The sequence below is a fragment of the Crotalus tigris genome, unplaced genomic scaffold (genome assembly GCF_016545835.1).
Source record: "Crotalus tigris isolate CLP2741 ecotype Arizona unplaced genomic scaffold, ASM1654583v1 scf7180000024359.8030256, whole genome shotgun sequence".
Classification (NCBI taxonomy): domain Eukaryota; kingdom Metazoa; phylum Chordata; class Lepidosauria; order Squamata; family Viperidae; genus Crotalus; species Crotalus tigris.
This window is the reverse complement of record NW_024100528.1, coordinates 2,571,949-2,594,669: the sequence shown is the minus strand read 5'-3', so window position 1 is coordinate 2,594,669 and position 22,721 is coordinate 2,571,949. Positions and strand designations below refer to the sequence as shown.

Sequence of the window (22,721 nt, the reverse complement as noted above, 5' to 3'; positions counted from 1 at the left end):
AAGAAAGCAAATGTCCTGTTTTCTTAACATTCTGTAATGTACAGTAAGATGGAAAAAAAGATTTTGGAAAAGATAGTTATTTATATATAAGCCAAAAAAACATTCGTGATTTGATTAAAATCAGAGAACATATTAAATGTTAGGCAGTTATTACTTGCTTTAGAAAACATTTTCATCACAAATTATTTTAAAGACAAACTAATTTGATACAAAAAAAGCACCATTAAAATAGTGTGTGTGTGTGTGAGAGAGAGAGAAAAGCTATTGATCCACTGAGATGTATATTATTTAAGTCAGAATATGGCAATGGACTTATAATTGCATTAATGCAAACTAGCAGCTTCTGCTAATCAATGAGCTCACAGCAAGTTTCATATTACTTGAAATTTGATCTTGATCAATGAAAGCAACACAGGAAGCCTACTCCTTAAAAATTCACCATAACCTCTGGCCTAAAATTCACTGAGTAACACAGAAGAGATTTTAAATAGAAAATGCTGTTATACAGCCTTAATTGTTTCAGAATTGTAGAATTCCAAAGGCTAGTTGATAGTTATTTATCAAATTTAGGCACTGCCCATCACAATATCTAAGTGACTCTGGGTTCACTCTAGATAATATTCTACTTTGTTGCAATACACAATAACTGCTTAGAAATCTTTGTCAGCTTAATTGTAGCTACATTGAATTGTCTTTACATGGTAGCTCTTCCTTCAAAAAATTGTGCTTTTTGTTTCTGACATTCAGGAGACAATCCTTTCAACTTTCCCAAGGAAAGCTAAAAAGTTAGGGATTGTGGTTTTTTAATACATTCCATTGTTCCTTGCAACATTCCTTCATATTGTCAATGTCTACCTTATCCAGATAGCATTCTGACAGCACACATTGCGACATTGCATATTTTAGTGCTTTGGAGGGGGAGGGAATCCTCTTAAGCATATATCAGACATGTCAAACTTGCAACGTCATGTGACGTCACACAACGTATTGGGGTTGTTTTGCCATTGCCGGCAATGGGGTGGGTGCGGCTTCCGCATGATGCATCCGGCCTATGGGCTGGCAGCTTGACACCCCTGGCATATATCAATAATTTCTTCAGGTATGGCTATCTACACTAAAACATATTTTTGGTTGTATAGTTAAATATGTACATTTCACTATTTCAAGCGAATATTAAAAAGAGAAGCTGGAATTATATGAACGTTTTAAAAAATTGAGGATTTTGGTTCTTGTTACTGGCTGGCTACTCAGAAGATTACATTTTTATTGGACTTTAGCATGTACATAATCCTATAACGGTTAATATCTTCTTAGTATACATATGTTATATATACAACTGCTTTTCTCAGTATAATTGGATCCTTTTTCACAATTTGACTGCACTGTAGTTTATACAAATCATACTTGTATGATTTAAAATGTTTAAAATTCAGTTTGATGGATTTTTTTATAAGGCCCTAAAATAAGAAACTACATTTAGGATGATCCATAATCAGCTGTGATTTTAATCATGTGCAATTTGCAATATTCTTTTTCAATCAAAAGTAGTTGTTGATTTTATGATTTTGAATTTCGGTGTTTTAAGGGCTTGCTTTTACTAACTACTTCATTTATTTATTTACTATATGAGAGCTTAGAGTTTGCTGTTGTGGTTAAGACATCAGGCTAGAAAAGGGAGACTGTGAGTTCTGTTCTTGCCTTATGGGTGTCCTGGCTAGTCAGTATCTCAGCCCTGGGAAGGAGGTAAAGGCCACTGAAAAAAACCTTGCCAAGAATGTTGCAGGGACTTGTCTAAAAAGTCTTCAAAACTCAGACACAAATAAATGAAGGGAAAAAAAATATTTATATGCCATCTGACTCTCGGCAACTCTGGGCAGTTCATATAAATTTATAAACTACTTAAATTCATGCAGAAATAGCTTTTGCAATTCTAATCTTACATTGTTCATTATGAGCCATTTTGAGGTAAGGAATATTAATTAAAAACAATTGTATTCTCAAAGTAAGGGGGTAATGAGAAAAAAAATACTATGCAACTCACAGCTTTAAAACAAGCCCATCCTATAGGCACACACATATATATATATATATATATATATATATATATATATATATATATATATATATATATATATATATATATATATATATATCTGTTCTAATATGAAGATATTAAGGAGTACAATATTGGAGAGCTCTTCCTTTTTTTTGATAAAAGCATGAAAATGACAGAAGTTCTCTTTTTAATTCCTTATGTCCATTAACAAAATTCAGGATTTATAACAACAAAGTTTTAAAAATTCAAATGTTTTGGCTACAATATATCATGATTAAACAACACTGAGAACTTGTTATCTTGTATTTTAATTTGACTTATTTTCTCTTTTAAAATAATGTTCAGGTTCATTAGTTTGGAATGTAGGAAAGCTTGTATCCTATGGTTGTAAGGACTGACTAGATAGCTTTTAACATTCCTAAACTGAAAAGATAATTTACAGAAGATACTATCTGGATACTATCTCCTGATAAGAAAAAGTTTCTTAGTGTCAAATGGTGTCTGGTTATCTAACTTCAAACAAGCTTTGTAATTGATTTACTGTGCAAGGAGGGGTTACTCTTATCTTATCCAACCAACTTTCCTCTTTCATTTTTCTTTGTTGTGTTAACTATAAAAAGGAATGTAAAATGGGTCTCAGGGTTCTTCTTTTTCAAAGAAATCCCAGTTTAACAGGGTACCCTAATAAACTGCCTTTAAATGATTTTCCAATATGGTTGCTTATTAGGAAGGTAAACCGAGGCAGAACCTATGGCCAGATTTGGCTATCAGCATCAGAGAAATATAAGCAATCACAATCATACTGAGGTCTTCCTATAAAACATTTGGTATGTGTATATTTCTGAGAAAGTGGTATTGCAGTTTGCTATATGGCTTTAAACTATCCTCATATTCCAGTCTTCATTTGCAGTAGATGAGAGCTATTTGCCCAGAATGCCTTTAGGTACATATGATAACATTAATAATTAAAAACTCCTTCATACAACATTTTCAGCAGTCTGCTGCAGATCAGATGAGCGCAAGGTGAAAAATTGGATCCAATTGTACAGAAAACCTCGATTATATTGATCCGTGTCCACCACCATACCCCATAACAACTTCTGCCCAGTATTCTCCCGTAATGCAATACGAGCTTCCCTTTCAGTCATGTTATAGCTGATATTCAAGAGCTGAAGAAGAAAGATGTAGCTCATACCAGAAGTTACAATGGCACAATACCATACACAGGTGAATGTCAGGGCTGAACTAAATGAGGAAGAGAAAGCAAGAATATTCTGTTTAATATTGGCATGATTAATACAAAAGTTCATGAACAAAACTAATTTTCCAATGATAGTCTGGAGCATTCTCCTGCTTCTGGTAAATTTCAGTAGCAAGTAAACCATGTGATTAACTTTAAAGCAGTGACTCCCAACCTTTTCTATATCCTGTAGAAGGCTTCTGATATATTCTCACACTCCTTACAAAATATATGCATATACAAATATATGCATATACAAATATATGTAGGTCTTTGGTTGTTCGGGTTTTCTCCCGCGTAAAATTGGAAGTGTCTTGGCGACATTTCGACGAAGTCCCATTCGTCATCTTCAGGCTGGTACTTTCACCTTCGTGCTTCGAGGAGCAATGCATACAAATATATGCATATACACTATAATTTTGAAACTAAACTCAACTTTTTGCACCCCTGGAATATCATCTCACATCTCCAGGGAGAGCACCCCCAGTTGGGAACCCCTGCTTTAAAGCATCTAACTCTATATTTGTTAGATTAATATGGGAATAGAATGGATATTCTTATTCTATTCTAACAACGTACAAGATGGAATTATTTGTAGTGACTCTCTGCCACCAAAATCACTTTTCCCTCAACAAAGATGAGTTTGTTTCCCTTGTTTTAATATAAAACTGATCTAGGAGGATACTTCAGTCCTTCGGTAAGCACGTATTATCTTGCTAGTTGTCCTATTAATGCTATTGTCAGTGACTTTTTATTAATATTATCTTTCTCTTTTTAGCACACGTGTCTATGACTACTTTCGGGATGAAAAATATATTTAAATGACTGCAAATAACTGGTTTTTTTCTCCAGAAATAACTTAAGTGAACTCAAGATTTTAACTCAATACAATCCTCAATATGCTGGAAGTGTGGAGAGACCGTTGGGAATTACTACCACATGTGGTGTCAATGCCCAAAGGCACAAAAATGTGGGAACTTATTAAAGAAATGGCTGGAAGAAATTTTGCTAATAGATATAGAGGCCAAACCAGAATTTTTTTAATTGGGAATTATAGAAAGAAAATATAAGAAAGATACAAATTATTTACTACTGCATATAGTAACAGCGGCACAAATAGCCTTCGCTCAAAAATGGAAAGAGAAAGATACTCCAACCGAAGAAGAAATATTATTGAAAATTTTCAATTGCGCTGAAATGGATAGATTTACATGGGAACTCAAAGATAAAAGTGAAACTAAGTACTACAAAATCTGGGAACAATTTTATGATTGGATAGACAATAAGAGTGTAGCCAAGACAAATGTATAGTATTAGAATAAAATATAGATTATAGACAAATGTATATTTAAAAGATAGATATACAGAAATAAGGGAAAAGTGTTAATATTATATTATAAATAGTGAGCAAAGCTCAAGAACTATATGTCTATATGAGTACTAATACTACTGTAAAATGTCGTAAGATGTATGGAACCAGTGATGTCATATCTATGTCCAATGTGTTTTTAATTTTGTATTATTAAAAATTTAAAAAAAAGATTTTAACCCAATACAGAGTATAAAAAAAGTAAGCCAATGTGGAAGCACACCCCATATAAATGAAGCTAGAGAAATATACCCTTTTCAGTTAAAAAAAGGTAACAAAGAAGAAAGTATGAAAGCTCTCGCTAACAGACAAAAAGAGACCAGGATATTTGAGATAAAGGAAATTTCCTTGCATCATCTTGGAAAGCAATTACATTTTCCTTATGAAAGTGCAAAATTTCTCATGTAAATGAATAAATAAAATTATCATAGAATTCCCATAATTTTCTTTTTAGAGATTATCTTGACTTGATCCTATCAGTTAGAAAGCATTTCTCTCACCTGTATTCTCCATAGACACCAGGGCAGTAGAACAGAGCACTGAGGGTGTTTTTTCCCGTACAAATAGTATCCAAAGTCAAAGAAATCCCATATACTGAAGTGAGCAGAAAAAGGAAGAGAGCAAGGACAAAAGCTCGATGGTTCTGTTCTCCAACACAGTTGTTAATCCTCCAAGAAACAAAGGGAAAATGTGATACGATAGTAACATGATTTAGAAAAAGCTAGAATCTAAAGTGCCCATTAAGTACTTGGCTTCATTTTTTAAAATTTGAAATGTCTAATCACAGTTTACAAAGTAAACACAACTACTTTGCTTATTTGGACAAAATAAAGTTACAAGTCTAAAATCATAAAAGGAAGATGATCTTTCTTGGGGGGGGGGCAGGGTTCAAGAGACACTTGTATAAAAATAACTCAGGAACAGCATGCTGTACCCCTTAAGAGCTGCTAGGAAAAAAAAAAACCTCATTGCTGAAACAGGAACAGCCTCAACCAATCAGAAAAGCTGAGACCAGAATTGTTTATGATCTATATTCGAAAAGATTGTAATTCTATTTATATGCTTCAAAGACTATGTGCTTATTATTTAACAAATGTCTTGCACTAATCTTTATAAAATAAACTTGGGTAAGAATTGTCCAACTTAGCAGATGCGGCCCACCATTCACTGTCTGCTTACCTTAAATGGCCCAATCGGTTCTTCTGTTCACCTCTGCCAAGTTCTATGTCAGTTTTTTTTTTTTGTAAGGAAATCATTCCAAATCTGTGATAGCCTTATATCCATGGAGGCAATTTAAATCATAGAAAACAAGCCCAAGATGATGTGTGCAGATAACTCTGATTTTTTGCCTTACAGAAGCTTTGAAAGAAATCATTCTGGTTTCTTTCATGTGAATTGGAAAATTAGTGATACTACTCTGATCTATTATATCACCCTGTTTATATCACTAAACAGGGTGATATAATAGATATTCAAAGTCCCTTAACTCTTACATCCTGATGGTATGATTTACCTGCAAAAATCCTGTATTTCAATTCTGCCACTTCTAGGTAGTAATGGGAATGCTGCTATTTGTAATTTTGAATAGAAATTCCCCAACTAATGGCGAATACAGGAAAGCTCAAAGATAAAGGCTTTTCAATCTGTTTAACAGAGATAACAAATCACTGGAACCACTCACATACAGATAAAGCCAAAGTAGAGAAAAATATTTCAGAGAGAACTACAGCTTGCTGATAATAGAAGTGTAAGGAAAAAAGCAAAGGCCAACTAAGGGACGTACCAGACACAGTGATGATCCAGTCTCTTCACACACCTGCCACATATTCGGCAGTGCCCGGCTCGAGCTGGTCTCACCAACTGACATTTGGTGCACCAGTCCTTTGCGCCCTGACCTGTCCCTGCTTCCAATGTTGTGGAGTTGCTCTCAGTGTTATTGTGTATAGCAACACCAGAGGCAGGTACTCTGCAAAGCCCACTGGAGTTTCCCAGGCCATTCTTATTGAACATGTTATTACTGCAGCTATCTTGGCAAAGTGTTTTGTCACTGCTCATTTGGCTGAAAAGGTAGCCAGGATCTTCCTTGGCTCGATGTAAGGCTGCAAGCATCAGGATTAACCCACAAGTAAGAAGAGCCACCTGACTGTATTCCACATGGCCCCGGGGAACCACTTCCAGGAGAAATACATAGTACATGTAACCTAGGGAAAATAGCCCCAAGCTTAAGAAGAAGAGAGTCTGACCTTTCTTCCTATGTGTGAGGTAGTAATACCATAGTAATAGTACAGGAAGTGATATCAGAATGATGAGGGCCAAAAGAAAGTGCAAAGCTGCTATGTGAAGGGAAAAAGGAAGCAAGATGATTGGCAGGAGAAGGCTGATATCGATCTTTACAGCCGCTCGAATCCATGGAAAACGGAAACGGTCTTTGAAGGTTTCTGTGATTCTCTCTAATATTCCAGGAGGTAAAGATTTGCAAGTCATCCACCTGTTAGGAAAAAGCACAGACTCTGCTCATATTAGAGCAAACAGAGCAAGAAATACATTTTTGCTGTCACATTAACTTGTACTGCATCAGAACTTTAGATTCTACTTTTACAAAACATGCATTTCTAAGGACATGTTTATACAAGAAAAAGCAGTAGCACCTTTGGACAATCACCAGCTGCAGACAAGTTTCTGTTCTTTACATCATACACAAGAGAAGCAGAGCCACAGTCCAGAAGAGAACACATGACACATACCAACATTTCTATCCTACCATCTGCTAATTGATTTGGACCACAACTCCCATCACTTTCAAATCTAGCAGTGATGGATACTGTAATTCAACAAACCTGGGGGACAGTGGTTTAGGAAACACCCAACTATGCTATCAGCAAACATACAGCTGGCGAGGAGTTCATCTTGTGCTTTAAAATTTTAACCTATGCAAGGCAACAGCATCCCCAGCCAACAAAGTTATTTGTGCAGAAAGAAGGGACCTGTAGATCCAATGAATCAGAAAGGCACCAAGATGGGAAGGCGGAATCTTTTTTTTTTTTATCCACCTGGACTACCAGCCACGTGGGTTGGACCGACATTCTATCCTAACAGGTACTATATATTCTAAACCACGTGAAAATCCAGAGCCATCCATCAAGGCCAGTGAAATGCCAACAGCAACGAATCTCCCCGCCTCCTCCCTAACAAAGTCCCAGCTTGAAGAAATGCTCAGAAGGAGCCCCCACGCCTTACCTTTCACAGCACTCATCGAGGTCCTCACATTCGCAGAGACACGCCGCGAGGTGGCTCCTTTGGCCCTTCCGATCGAGATACTCGCAGCAACAGAGCGTATCTTCCAGCTCCGCGGCTCTCGCTCTTTTTCCCGCCCGTTTGACCATGTTTCAGCCACGAAGCAACAGTAACAGGACCCTCCCCTGACCACGGTCCGCATCGAAAAGGAGCGTGAGAATGGGTGGGTAGAGACACCTACTTTCCAATTAGACCGAGGAACGTTCAACTTTAAAGAACTCTGGTGAAAGTAAGCCGCCGAAGGCTGAATTTTGAAAAAAAAATTCGCGCAGACAAAAGACGTTGGTAAACGCTCACGGGCGGAAAGACTTCCCCCAGGTTAACTCCCCGTACTGTTAACCCCATTTAACTACCTGTGACCGAACACGGAACAATACAGGATTCTTGTAGGGATGGATTAGATAAAACACAGGATTCCTCCCCGAAGGACATGCTACTGAATCACCCTGGCCGTTCTATCAAAGCAAAAGAACCACCGCTACAACCTTCACAGAAGCAACTCTTGCCAAGTCCGTGACTCTCCCGCCCCGCGACTCTTGTTGCCCTTCTGACTTTCAACTCCGCGAAGGCAAAGAAGGAAACGAGGAAAGGCTCCCAGCCCCGCCTTTTCTTGGCCATGACGATTGGTGGGATTCTCTGTACGGTCCGCCTCGTTTTATTTTAATCACTCCTGCTTAAAAGGCACGACCCCTCCCTTCTTGCAGTTCTCCCCTAAGTGGCCTCACGGCAACCTGAAGCTTCCGGCTTCCTTAGAACGCCGGTCTTTTTCTGTCCCTTTGTGACGTCACGGAGATCGGCCCAATGCCGGGAGGAATAGCGAAGGTGTGGTTTACCTTAATCTCAATTAGTGCCGAGTCTTGCTTTGTGGAACAGCTGTGAGCGTAGACTTCAGAGAACTCGTCCGCGATAGTGAAGAGTCCACTGACTATAAATAAGGAGAGCGGAAGTACAGTCTATGGCCAACTGTCTTTTGGTCTGGTGTTCAGATGCAACCCATGTACGGTAGTTAAATTACGTCGTTAGGAGCTAAAATACGTTGAATTACTCCACGATTCGGCGCTTATTACTTTCATGCTCCAAAAGTTTTTGCTCCCGAGTTTCGCCGACCGATCGATTAGGTCCGCTTATTTTGGCTGGCTTGCATTTTTTCCCCCATCAAATGAGTTAGGTTTATCGACTGATGCTTAAATTACTTCAGCAAATATATATACTATGCCGTAATTACAAGAAGGATATTGGACCGATCGATTACATCTGTGACAGGCAAAAACTTTTCAGGCTGGCAAAAAAGAAAGAAATACTGTAATTATAAGAACACAATGCCATAATAAAAAAACCCCTATTTTTATCCACTCAGTGGTCAAAACATGAATTTATTCTCAGTTCTTAATATTCACGCATAAAGGCAAAGCTAGTGGTATGTCTGCACTTTGTCCATTTCCTGCCACTAAGATGCACTAAAACAGAAAAATCAATTTCTTTTAAAACAGTTCAAATTATAAACTAGTGATAGTTTTAGCCATGCCTTTGATAATGTAGGTGGATGGATAAGATCTCATTTCCTATTTTATGAATCCTTTCAAAAGAATTAAAAAGATCTTAATGTACCATTTTTTAAAAAATATATATAATTACAGGTTAGTTCAGTGGTTCTCAACCTGTTTGGAGTCGAACGACCATTTCATGGGGGTCGCCAAACAACGCAGTCCACCATTTTCCCCCCTTTTCCTTAGCTGTGCTACTCCCTTTTATTCTATTGGCTTTTGAAAGCCAATAGAATAGACTCTCTTGAATAGAGTCTAATTCTATTGGCTTTCAAAAGCCAATAGGAATTGTCCAGGCTGTCTCTGCCCTGCTGAGCCCGCCAAAAGTCCCATTCTGCAAACGGTGCTGCACCAGTTGAGTAGTCCTCGACTTACGACCGGTTGAGTAGTCCTCGACTTACGACAGGTTGGGGGCCGCCACATTAAAAAGGTTGAGAACCACTGGTTAGTTGAACAACCATTATGTTTACACAGGTAGTCCTTGGCTTACAACCACAGCTGAGACCAGAGTTTCGGTGGCTGAGCAAAGCAATTATTAAGTGAGTCACGCCCAATTTTATGATCTTTTTTTGCCATGGTTATTAAAGTGAATCACTGTAGTTAAATGAATCATGTAGTAAGCAAATCTGGCTTCCCCCATTGACTTTGCTTGTTGGAAGACAGCTGGGAAGGTTGCAAATGGCAATCACGCGACACCAGGATGCTAAAACTGTTGTAAATACCTAAGGTAATTTGCAACAGTTGTGTCCAACTCTAGGGATTAGGGTTAGCTGAGGAAGCCAGCGTTGGTCAAAGATGCTTCCATGGTCATGTGGCCAGCATGACTATACAACAGGGATCCCCAACCCCTGGTCCGTGGATCGGCACTGGGCCACAGCATGCCAGAAACCAGGATGCACATACAAGCAAAGCCCCATCTGCGGGATGCAGGCAGTACATAAAACCACGCCCCCTCCGGTCCGCAGAAAAACCTCTCCATTGAACTGGTCCCTGGTGCTTAAAAGGTTGGGGACCTCTGCTAAACAACAAAGTGCACCGAATGCTGTTAACTTCTCACCAATTATACCTGTTTATCTACTCAACTTTACATGCTTTCAAACTGTTAGGTGGATAGGAGCTAGGGCAAGTAATAGGAGCTCCAGTTGCCAAGTCCCCAAATTTTGATCAGATGATTGTGGGGATATTGTGAGGAACAATTGTAAGTCATTTCTTTCAGTGTTGCTGTAACTTGAAATGGTCACTAAATGAATGATTTTCAATTAAGGCCTACCTGTATTCTGTTCTTTAAATTTCCATGAAAATGTTTCTATTTACCCATACATTTGGGGGAAGATAAACAATATGACAATAGATCCATGTAACAGAGGTAGTTTATCAATATTTACTTACAAAATAACTGATCGCTATGAGTCCCTGCCCCTATTATGAAATGGCAGTAAAATAAATGCAAGTGATCTAGCTTTCTTTCACCTGTTTTTAATACAAGACAGCTATTTAATACTGGTAGATAGAATATGGAAACGTTTAGCCTAGGTCCATGATATAAAGTAATAATTACATGAACAAATTCAGGATTAGCTGGCTCAATAATGTTTCTATATTTACCAAGTAGAAGCCTCATTTTCTAATTGCTTTTGGAATGGAATGGAATGACAATTGGAAGAAACCCTGGAGGTCTTCTAGTTTCAACCCCCTATACCATTTCAGACAAATGGCTGCCAAATTTTTTCTTAAAAACCTCCAGTGATGGAGCACCCACAACTTCTGAAAGCAAGCCATTCCACTGATTGATTGTTTTAATTGTCAGGAAATGTCTCGTTTCTAGGTTGGATCTCTCCCTGATTAGTTTCTATCCATTGCTTTGATCATGTCACCCCTAGTACTTCTTTTCATTAGACTAGACATACCTAGTTTCTGCAAGTGTTCATGTGTTTTAGCTTCCAGTCTCTTAATCACCTTTTTACTCATTTTTATACTCTTTTCAGAGTCTCAATATTTTTTTTTCTCACGGCAATCAAAACTGGGTGAACCACTGAACCATTTCTTTCAAAGATCCTGGAGCACCAGGGAACTACCAGATGCCTGGAAAAGAATTGAATGGTTCCTATCTTCAAAACTGGAAAAAAAAATGGATCCAGGAAAACACAGACCTGCTGCCAGCTTCTTCAGAACCCTAGGATGTAATATATCTGGACATGCTGATTTCAACTTGTTTAGAGTGGATAAATATTTTCTTACCATTACTTGCGTATTTTAATTTGTATTCCTAATCTGTCTTTTATGGTACTGTTTTTGAGAGGTTGGATTGTTTTTTCCTTTTATGTAAAGACAGATACAAAGAATGAGTTAAGCAGTTAAGTAGTTCTGTTTAACCAAAAACAGATAACAATAAACAATGTGATATACTGTAAAACTAATTACATCGTCTAAAATCAAACAGTATTGCAAAAGGAATGCCTTTGGTTGGCCTGAAAATATCACTTTGTTGTTCCTTAGCAAGGATTTTTATAAATACAAGTTGGGCATAAGAAGGGCATGACAACTGAGAAGGCTCTAGTCTATGGCCATTCCTCTATATTCGGGTAACATATTTCAGTAACATACTGTACTGTAGTAAGGATAGTTGGCAAAGATGATTTAGGTGTCCAGGCAGATATATCTGGGAAGAGATACTCTTTTAGAAATTCTGATTGTAACTATTGAATCTTGAAATAGGCTGAATGTCTATGTGACAAAACACAAAAAAATGCCATCATATGATTATATGAACCTGTTTTAGTTGGTATTATAACAGTTTGATTTTGGATTGAATTTTTCATATGATTTAGAAATGTAGTTCTGCATAAATACATAATAATAACACAATTAGTATATTATCAGAGCTTTCATAACTGATGCCAGATGGCTGTATCTAGGCAACATTACAGCTGGTATAATGAACTAATTATATTATTCTACTGACCCATAATATACTCAAGGTATTTCCAAGTTTCCCACAAATTCTGTCTCCATGTTTACTTACACACTCATAATTAATAAAGTGTTTATTTCAAGTATAAAAATAGAATATAAAGAGACATTTACACTATCATAATATATGCTCAATTTAATTGTCTGGTTATACCGGAGATAAACCAACCTTGCACAAGAGTGGGCTATTTCCTAGAAGGGAAAGCAAGGGATGGATCTTTTGTCATTGTGGCTCTGCACAATGTCATCAAAAGTCATTTTTTTCATATTTTTTTTACATTTTGACCTTTTAAGCAGGAATAGGAGATAGATGTCAAATATGTGCCTCTGAAGATAGTGACAGCAGGAATGATTAAGCCATGATTCCAAAGCAGAGGGCAGGACCAAGATTGAAATCTTCTAGAAAGATGAGAGTTGGCAACTCTGCATAGGAGCCTCAGCTATTCACTACACCACAAAACTTCAAGTTAAGGAGACTAACACAGAATACCTACAAATATTTCAATACTCATTTTTGTTTGCTTTGGTGCCTTCAAACCAATTTTGTCTCATGGCGACTGCCTAGACAAGTCTTCTGATGTTTTCTTGGCAAGATTTCAGGAGTGGTTTGCCATTGCCTCTTTTCTAGGGCTGAGTGTGTGTGACTGGGCCAAGGTCATCCAGCTGGTTTGGTGCCTCAGGTGGGACTAGAGCTCACAGTCTCTTGGTTTCTAGCCTGGTGCTTTAACCATTACCCCAAACTGGTTTTCTGATAACACCCTTCATTTGGAAGCAACTGTTTGTTATTTTATTAAATTATAATCTAAGAAATTGTGTAGTAGTTTACCTTTATTAATACATTGCCATCCACATTAGTACAAGTTGTACTGCGATTAATAATTTTCAAAATCCCTTGGGACTTTCCGGTTCGTCAGTTAAAACTTGTTTTACATATAAGAAATAAAAAGGCACTTTTGACAAAAGACAAATGAAAATTAAGGCTCATAAGCAGAAATCTTAAATAAGATTACTTCCTCTTAACAGAAAGATACATAGCATAATCAAAACTACACAGTACTGTATGTTCATAATTTTATTTGCATCACATTTTCAATGTTTTTATTTTTTATCAGAAGTACAGTGGTGGCCAAAATTGTGGAAATCTTTTGGGAAAAGTGTATTTTTGAAGTTTGATAGCTAATAACACCACTTTTTTTTTGGAGTAGCACCATAAAATTATATATCAATAGAAAGATAATTTAATCAAGAATGTAATGCAACAAAGTTTGTTCAATTATCTGTACTGTATTCTATGAAAAGTTATAGCCAAATAACCAGAAAAAGGAAGCACAACTTGCTTAAGTTGATATCAGGTAGCTTTCCTTCATCTGATTGTAGCCAATGAGCATGAGTGTTTGGAGAGCCAAGCAGGTGTCATCTTGTTTTGGCAATGAGTCAATCAGATCACAGTAGGATTCAGTTATTGATTTCATGTATTGAAGCTGAGAGGAGGACATTTGTCAGTGTGTTATGTGATAGCTATCAAGTTGGTTGGTTTTTTTTGTGTTCTTTCATTTAGTGAGCTTGTAAAACATATTAAAATTAAAGTAATAGTGCAAAAAGTTGACTGGTTGCCCAGAAAGCGATGTAAAATAGTATTATTAAGTGAACAAGGCTACAGTTATAAAGAAATTAGAAGAAAATTGGTGGAAACTTAACCAAAAGTTTCCACAATTTTGGCCACTACTGTACAATTAGAACATTTTTATGAGATAATTTCCTTAATCAAAACAGAACACTTACATACATATCACAGTCTGCATCTCTAATTGTTACAAGAGACATGATCCCCCAGGCCTTGAAAGCTATAAAATGATAAATCTATTCTTACAAAGATCTCTCCAAAGTTGTAATATGTAAATCAGATTATACATTAGTTACTTTTTAAAGATATGTAGAGTTGGACATTTTTAAACATGATTTCCAGGCATGAATAAAAATTCCCTGAGAAATTCTGAGAATTGAAATGATAGTGACTAAGAGGAAGAAATATTATAGTACATAAAACAAACTCCGCCCCAAACGGAAAAAGCTACATGTGAAAATTAGATTTATTCATAGATATCTGGAACCAAGAAGCCAAACATTGCAACAATTTATTTTTGAAGATTTGTAACATAAATACAAGGAAGAAGATGAGAAAAACTTTGCATGTGATAAACCAAACATTTTGTAATGCATCTTTCATAACACTTAAATTGTTCCCATCTAAATCCAGTGTTTATTTATTTATACAGTGCAGTGCTTTGCTGAACTGTATATCTGCAATGTATATATAATTATCAGCTCTCATTGTGTTCTCAATCAGTCATTTCCATCAATATTCACAGCTCAAGAAAGTGTTTTTACACACATACAAACATAAGAAACACACATATAAGACAAGTGGGTTAGGAACAATCACAAAGATTCACAAATTCACAAGAAAATTCTTTTTTAAAGAAGCTTATTCCAGAACAATGTTTATTATAGGTTAAAGTATTGTGATGAAAAAACTGTAAAGAAGCAGCTTTACTATCACAGCAATATATTTTTTATTGTATTTCCATTTCTTAGTAGCTGATTTTGTTGACATCAACTTTCAGGCTTCCCGTCTTTGGTTGTGTTTAGATGATCAAAACTACGCTGGAGCATAGACAATGAGGTCTTCAGCTGGAGTGATAAAGATTGCACAAGGATTACCCAACAAATTATACCTTAAATCAGAAATGCAATTATTTCCAACCCAAAGCAGTTCTAGGTTTCACAGGAAAGTATTTTTACATTCTGTTTTCAGTTGGAGCTCTAGGTAGTGCTATTTTAATTATCAACAGTGTCTCAGACTGAGATAACATCATTATTGTCCATCATATATAATACCAATGAAGGTCAGCCAGCATTTATTTAAGCGGTAGGTTTCTTCTGCACTATTATTGGTACCAAGAAAATTGTCTATTAAGAGTTCAGAACCTTTTAAGAAATCTCCCTAATTCTAACCAACACAAAATGAAAAAGGGAAAGGATAAAGGCTCTGCCATCTCTCTGATTTTGGCTCTACCAATCTCAACCTCTGCCCCCACTGTCCTGCTATTGATAGACTCTCCAATATTCTCTATGCTTAAGGACTTCTCTAGATCTGCTTCCCTAGCCTACCTTCTTATTTGTCAGAATAATCAGAAGGAAGACCTTTGATTGTTGCAAGATCACTATATTGATAGTTGGTCACCTCATATCCAAACTGCTTTTAAAAGCTGTCTCTTTCTGATATTGATTGGTTCTATGCCATCCAATTCTTTTAGGGTGGATCGCCAGTCATTAGAGCACTGAGCTTCTCATAATCCTTTTCTGCCTTTCACCCAAAATCACACCCTCCATTTTATCAGTTAGGCGGGCATCTGCTGAGGTCATCTGGCCTCAGATTTTAGCAACTATTATTGAACCATAGGAACTTTCCTCCTGTTCATCCCCAAAGAAGATTGTACAATGCAGCCTTCAACATTATTCTCAAATCAGCGGATTCAGTACAGCAGTTAGTTCATAATGTTACAGCTAGGCCATTATTGCTAAATATAATAAGAGACTTCTGAACTAAGTTTTTATGCCATTAATTTACTATAACCATCAAGATTTTTTAGAAAATAAATGAAAAGGTATGTTGTTTCTTAATCCTCTAGATCAGTGTTTCTTAACCTTGGCAGTTTTTAAGAAGTGTGGACTGTAATTTCCAGAATGATAATTTGGGAATTCTGATAGTCCATACATCTTAAAGTTGCTAGGATGAGAAAAGCTACTGTAGTTATTTATAATGATCTCTGTCCTTACATATACAAAGGCTCAAAACAATAAGGACCAGAATACTTACCTGTTCAAGCAATGCTATAGACTCCTTTAACACCCCTTTCATATGTTGGGCTTGATTCATGTTACGATGAGTTTTCTCCTTTGATGCCACATTAAGGGCTAGACTGAGGAAAGAACAGAACATTGAAATATAATATATTTGCTTCATCAAACATGTAATTTAATCATGCGCTCATCTCCATATTAATTTTACTAGAAAAATCAATATTGAGACAGTTGCTAGATTATCACATGGTGGATAGAATTTTAGTTTTGTTATCAAAAATATTAAGGCTGAAAACTTTCAAAGAGAGAATATTACCATTTTGTACATTTTTTCAAACCAAAGATACCGTTCTATTATGAGTACCATATGGGTGCACCATCATTTCCCATATTGCTGTGAAAATAATTGATTATAGGATCATTCAAAATGACAGTCAAGTGATTTCCCAAGTGAAGTGCCAATACTGCCATAAAAATAAATATTATGCATTCAAATCTCCCATGTATTATCTTCTGTTGTTAACAACAACAGTTGTACTCTCTATCATGACTTCCTGGCCTTCCCCATTACTAAGGACTTTCTCACTTGTGAAAAAAGTACAATCCAAGCACTCTAAGCACGCAAGTTTTCTTTTTTAATAAAAACAAAGCTTAACTGAAAGGAAATTCCCCTTAGTACTGTTTCCCCAGAGTTGGGTCGTTTGAGTGTGGCTGAATCAGAATTTACTTATATATTTTTACACTATTTCTTCACTATCTCAATTTCTCTTAACTAAGAGCAATTTACAAAAAATAACAAATCAAAATTAATACAATAAAATACACAAGTCAGTCCCAAAAGGTGACTGGAAAAGAATGGTTTTCAGAGCTTTGAAATGTGAGCAAAGTGGACAAGACCCATATCCTGACAGAAGAAAGGTCTAGATAATGGGTTTAGAACCTTCTACAGTTAAAGTTCTGATACTTTTTCAAATTCTTTTCCCCCAAATGGAAGGTTAGAGATTATGGATACTATTTAATACAGCTGTATCAAGAGATAGTTACTTTAGGAGAGGACACATCTCTGCTCGTTCAAGGTAGATCTACCTACGCTCTCTCAAAAAGGTTTAGATCACCTCTCAAATCCAGGCATATGCATACTATCTGGCATTAATTTTCAAATGAACGCAAGTCCTTTTATCCATGAAGAACCTCACATAAATATCATAGTGGCCGTTCTTTCTCTTTTCTACCAATAAAGGTTAAAGGTAGCATTAGGGCCACTAAAAATCTAAAAGTGCAGTAACAATGGAGATTAGTAAGAATACTTTGCCAATATTATTGCCAAAGAATATTAATAATCTTGAGTACATAACCATGTTAATTGCAGTCATAATTCATTTTCTGCCAGCATTGATCTAAGCTTCATTTTCTGGAACTCCTTATAGAAATGAGGAATCCCTTTGGTATCTGTAATCTAGGACAGATGGCTTGGGGCAATCAGTCACCTCTGAGTTCCAAAATACAATCTGGTGGGCAGCTGGAAAAAAAAATCTAGACATCCCCAAGATACATCTGAACTGATTAGGGGCCTTCAGTGAAATATTTTAACTGGCCCACCACCAATCAAGCAAAGTGGCAATATACAGATGCATCAGGGAATATTAACAATTTTCTGCCCTGGATGAATCAGTGTCCTCAATATTTATGATAAATCATCATCCAATACCAAAAATTAACAAAACTCTGCAATATCAGTAAGAGAATATGGTAGTATTAAAGGAGACTTAATGCTTTTCTTAGATGACTGCACAGCAAATCTCTGACAAATAAAATACCATCCAGAGGCCATTTCTGTTGAATCTCAGTGGAGAAAGTTATCCATTAGATATCCTGATTGAAGAGCTTGATGAGCTTAATATGTCTAAAACCACCTGGAACTGGTTTGGTAGCATTCCAACTTCAATACAGATCATCTGAACAATTTTAAAGTATTTTTGTTAAGTTATTCATTTTTCATTAGCTTGAATTTTCAGGTGAACTGCTATTTGTAAATCTAATGTTTCCAGTAACTAGATATTAGCCCATTGTGAGTATGGAGGAAGAGACAAATGACAAAACAAAACAAACAAAAAATACTCACATTGTCGACACTTCTTCCTGAAGTTGAACATGGTACAATGACTGAGCTGCATGTTCGATCTTTGACAATTTCAGGAACAGTGCCACATTCAGAAAAACCAGTAGAACTAAACTGAAAGAAATCCAGACATAATGGACACTATCATTTCTAATTCTTGCAAAAGTGTTCTTAATAGCAAGAATAATATAAATATTTACAGCTTCATGACAAATTTAGCAAGATGAATAAAGCTTCTGAAGCGTAAGGTGTATATAGTACTATAAAAACAATACAAACTGTGTTCTCACAACACATTTAATCATCTCACATTTTGGCTTAGTGTAAATTAAATTGTGGATAAAAAATGTAGATAAAGAAAACATAATGACTATTCTGAGAGTTGTTTTGTCATAATTTAGTTACTTACTCTAGACTATCAATTGAATTGTCCAATTTGTGATTAATCCCTGCCTAATTCCCCATCCTGCTTTTTCAACCTCTGGATAGAAAAATAGGGGGTTGGAAAGACCACAGAATAAGCTATATCCAGCTGCAGCATTTTTTTAACTTTCTCCTCCCCCCATAAGAGAAAGCAGAGACAACCCCAACCATTCCCACCCCAGAGACTCTCTGATCATAATCAAAGGTTGCTTTTAAAAAAAAAAGTATTTAGAAAAATAGGGAGGCCAGTAAATAAATAGTCATGAAGGAGCCTGAAACAATGGACAAAAATGTGAGTTAACAAATGAAGGACAGCTAGTCATAATAACTGTCTTTTTCCCATAATTAACACTGCATTGGATTTAATTATTCTGTGAACATGTAATAACATAAAGAGTTTAAACAAACAAGTCTCTAGGTGAGCTATGAAGCATCAGCATTCCCACACTGAATCGGGATATTTAAAGCATTCTTTAAACATTCACATACTGTACAATCTGTCTGCAAATCATACAGAATAGAATAAAATTCAGTCAATTAAATATGTCTCCCTCCATCTTTCTGGACCAATCCACCTTATTATATGCATTGTCAGGATAATATAGGACAACCATGACTATAATCGATTTTGGTCACTTTGGAGGAAAGACAGAATGCAAATGTATATAGTATGTGCCATATGATATTGAACATGAAGATTAAATGATTGTATGTGTGAAATTGAAGAGAGCTCATTCCAAAACATTCTGCATTTTCTGTTGTACAGCTTTTAGGTGCTCTTTATTTCAGTATTATGTTTTTGTTCAGAAGCTCAAGGAAGTATACATAGCATTTCCTCTTCCTATTTTTCTTATAATAATCGCCATGTTTATCTAAACAGGACTGAGAATGACCGGCTCAAAATCATCCACTATACAAGGTTTCCCTATATAAATTGTTGTGATATATATATATAGACAATTTTTCCTGTTTTTTTTTCTGGCAAGCAGGGTGTTTGCATGCAGACCTTTTATAAGCAGTCCTTAGTTGAAGAAATTGGGAGTCCCTCTCTTTTGCAGAGACTTTCTATAGCCTGAAGAAAACACCTTCTCCCAAATCAAACAATGGCATGACCAGTACATCTGTGAGAGATCTGGAAGTAATTCTGTATCTTAATTAGAAATTCTCAGGTTCTCACTTGGGGCAAGAAACAGGATCCTGCAGATAAGAATGGTGAGTAGCTAATTATCAGACTAATAACTACAAACCTTTCTAGGCATTCCAAACACTATTTGAAAAGTATGGGGAAGGAAGACACAGCCTATATTTTCACTTTCACTATCACCATCCTCGTGTCCAGTGAATGTTTAAAGCACAGAGCTTCTTTTACTTCTGATGCCTTTATGTACAACACAGGACTCTGTGTCATTTCTTAAGTGCACTATATCCACAAAAACAAGCTTATCTTTTCTGTTCTGCTGGCTCGAGAAAGGGTCCATATACAATATCAATCTTCATATGTAATCGACTCAAATATCAGTGGGCTAAATTAACTTTTTCTTCATATTTGTTTGTTAAACAAACCATAAGCCATGGTAGATGGTATCAAAGGCCTCTGAGAGGTCAAGGAGAATGAGCATGGTTGCACTATTCCCATCCCATTCCCGCCAGAAATTTTCCAGAGGTGCAAACAACGCTCTCTGTGTCCCATAGCTGGGCCTAAATTCTGACTGAAAGTGGTCCAAGAAATCCATTTCATCCAGGACTCCTGGAGCTGCCAAGCAACCACCAATTTCATCACCTTTCCCAAAAAGGAAAGGTGACAGACTGAATGAAAATTGTCCAGGCAGTTGGGGTCGAAAGATTTTTTTTTTTTTTAAGGAGAGGACAAACCAGAGCCTCCTTAAAAGATCCTGGGAATGTCCCCTCTTGCAGTGAGGAATTTATTAGTGCATGAACCCACCTACCAGTCACCCTCCTAGAGGCTCTCACCAGACAGAAGGGATAAGGGTCTGATTGACAAGGGGTTGCATTAAATTGCAGAGAACTCTGTCTACTTCTTTAGGTCCAACAAGGTCAAACTGTTACCATATTACTGGGCAAGATGTCTCCCTAGGCATCTCATACAGATTTGCACTACGAATCCAAGCAATCTTATCTGAAAGTGTTCAACAAATTCTTCTGCACAGCCCTTAAGATGATTATCTGAGCCCCCCTGGCCTAGGAAAGATTGGGTGATCCACAACAGGGTTGATGGGTAATACTCTGCAGATGCAATAGGAACAGAGAAAAGGTGTTGTTTCAGCACTTTTATCGCCATGCGATAGGTCTTAATAGCAAAACAGCTCTAAGAGTCAGAGTCAACCTTCATTTAGCTGCTGTAAGAAGGGTTAAACCAAAAAAAAGTAACAAGCAAGTACTTACAAAATACTCATTCCCACTATGATGGTGATGGTTTTATTTGTAACATTTTTCTTCGTTCCTGTTAAGCAAGGAAAATATCTTTACAACATTCTAATTTTGAAATTCAATTAACCTGATTTTACTAAATCCCTTTACTGAATATTTGTCTCACCCAATGCAGAAAAACAGTTCAAGGTTTTGCCTGACCTGGATGCTTTTTGAACACAAGAAGATAAAAACTTGCTTGACTTAAACTTGAATCTGGTGACTATATGGACAGGCCCGTGATATTTTTTTGTAACAGTACAGAAATGGTTTGTCTCTGTCTTTTTCTATGTTGTGTTTTGTTTTTAAATTTCCTACTCTAGCCTACAGCTTCATATTTTGGTTAGTCTCCCACCCATAAATTTTTCGGAGCAGCCAAGATCACTAAATGCTGCTACTTAAATTGTCTAAAATTAGGGGCAAAGGGAGATGGTACATTAAATTATGCCATATGGCTTTCAACACATTCAATTATCTTTTAAAGCAGTTAATACATGGCCAAGTCTCATTCAATCTGCTATAACCCATATAGCAAGAAAAGCTTCAGTATTCTGGAAAGTAAGTAAAACATCTTTCAATTTGACAAAAAGGTTCACAATTATTTCAGAATTTAAACATGGTGGTACTGGAAGGAAAAATACACACATATCTACATAAATAATATACAAACTAGTTTATGTCAATTATTCAAAATATAAGGCTTTGTATCCCAACAGCATTTTCCTTGAACTTTATTTATAGTTAGCTGCCCTACACATACTTATGTTGAAATATTCTGGATTTTTGCATAGGGACAAGCAAGAAAAGCCTGTATGACACTTGTGCAGAAATACTATGACTTCTAGTATTAAAATGAACAACACCTTCAGTTTCATAAATTTCTGGAAAAAGAAGTATTTCTACCTGAACTCACCTACATTCCTAAGACCTACTGTTGTTTTGTCTTCTATAGAATCTTGTATAGAGTGTTTAGGAAGTATCTCTTCTGCATTCTGCTCTAAAATCCATCTTCTTCTTCTTAGGACTTCAAGTTTTGCAGGATCCTCAATAGGTTTGTTTATTGCATATTCTTCCATTAGTAATTCTGATTCTACAAATGACAGAATCAGTTTATAGTTTCTATTTTTTATTATTTTAAGCTAACCATTTGAAACAGTATCCATGTGTGTTGAGATTTCTGTTGCCAGAAGTCATAGTTAAATTTAATGATAAGAATTGTGGGAAATTGGTCCGATAACATCTGGTGAGCAAATGGAAGGAAAGTGTTTTATGACATTTACAGTTAGAATCATGATGTGTTCCATTTTAATTATATTCTATTGAATTGCAGTTGATATTTGTAAGTCAAGATACTTTTTCCCAATCCCTATTATCTACATATGACTCTGTCATCTCTCGTAAAAGCTGCTTCCATG

At 36.3% G+C, this 22,721-nt stretch overlaps 2 protein-coding genes and 1 long non-coding RNA gene across 9 annotated transcripts in view; 1 reads left to right on the top strand and 2 right to left on the bottom strand.

Annotated features, from left to right (window-relative positions):
- Positions 1–2,136: 2,136 nt before the first annotated feature.
- On the bottom strand, positions 2,137–8,554 carry ZDHHC23 (zinc finger DHHC-type palmitoyltransferase 23). 2 transcript variants are annotated; one of them, XM_039327227.1, is made up of 5 exons: positions 8,313–8,554; positions 7,903–8,203; positions 6,449–7,153; positions 5,166–5,333; positions 2,137–3,301 (listed from the first exon to the last, which is right to left on the bottom strand). In XM_039327227.1, exons 2-5 carry the CDS (start codon positions 8,046–8,048, stop codon positions 3,034–3,036), a joined length of 1,287 nt encoding a protein of 428 aa, XP_039183161.1. In that variant the 5' UTR covers positions 8,049–8,203; positions 8,313–8,554; the 3' UTR covers positions 2,137–3,033. The 2 variants fall into 2 exon arrangements, with proteins under 2 accessions (XP_039183161.1, XP_039183160.1); XM_039327226.1 differs by having other exon boundaries at positions 7,903–8,554.
- A 114-nt stretch (positions 8,555–8,668) lies between these two features.
- Positions 8,669–13,683, top strand: LOC120300783. The gene is made up of 3 exons (XR_005554741.1): positions 8,669–8,781; positions 9,978–10,042; positions 11,489–13,683. It is a non-coding gene; the product is annotated as an uncharacterized LOC120300783 (long non-coding RNA).
- Positions 13,684–14,545: 862 nt separating this feature from the next.
- GRAMD1C (GRAM domain containing 1C) overlaps positions 14,546–22,721 on the bottom strand; it is a 69,167-nt gene continuing 60,991 nt past the window's right edge. For all 6 annotated transcript variants that reach the window (XM_039327312.1, XM_039327310.1, XM_039327316.1 and 3 more), the window contains 5 exons: positions 22,220–22,396; positions 21,283–21,340; positions 18,460–18,570; positions 16,354–16,456; positions 14,546–15,164 (listed from right to left, as the gene is read on the bottom strand). In XM_039327312.1, the coding sequence (XP_039183246.1) occupies positions 15,087–15,164; positions 16,354–16,456; positions 18,460–18,570; positions 21,283–21,340; positions 22,220–22,396 (527 nt within the window). In that variant the 3' untranslated portion in view covers positions 14,546–15,086. The remainder of the gene's footprint in view (positions 15,165–16,353; positions 16,457–18,459; positions 18,571–21,282; positions 21,341–22,219; positions 22,397–22,721) is intronic.

What these genes read in the sequence shown, in the direction of transcription:
- ZDHHC23 (XM_039327226.1), bottom strand. Translation starts at nt 8,048, where the DNA reads ATGGTCAAACGGGCGGGAAAAAGAGCGAGAGCCGCGGAGCTGGAAGAT. An exon ending in CTCGATGAGTGCTGTGAAAG is followed by an intron (nt 7,154 to 7,902) that starts GTAAGGCGTGGG and finishes TTTTCCTAACAG; the next exon opens with GTGGATGACTTGCAAATCTT. An exon ending in CTGGATCATCACTGTGTCTG is followed by an intron (nt 5,334 to 6,448) that starts GTACGTCCCTTA and finishes TGTTTCTTGGAG; the next exon opens with GATTAACAACTGTGTTGGAG.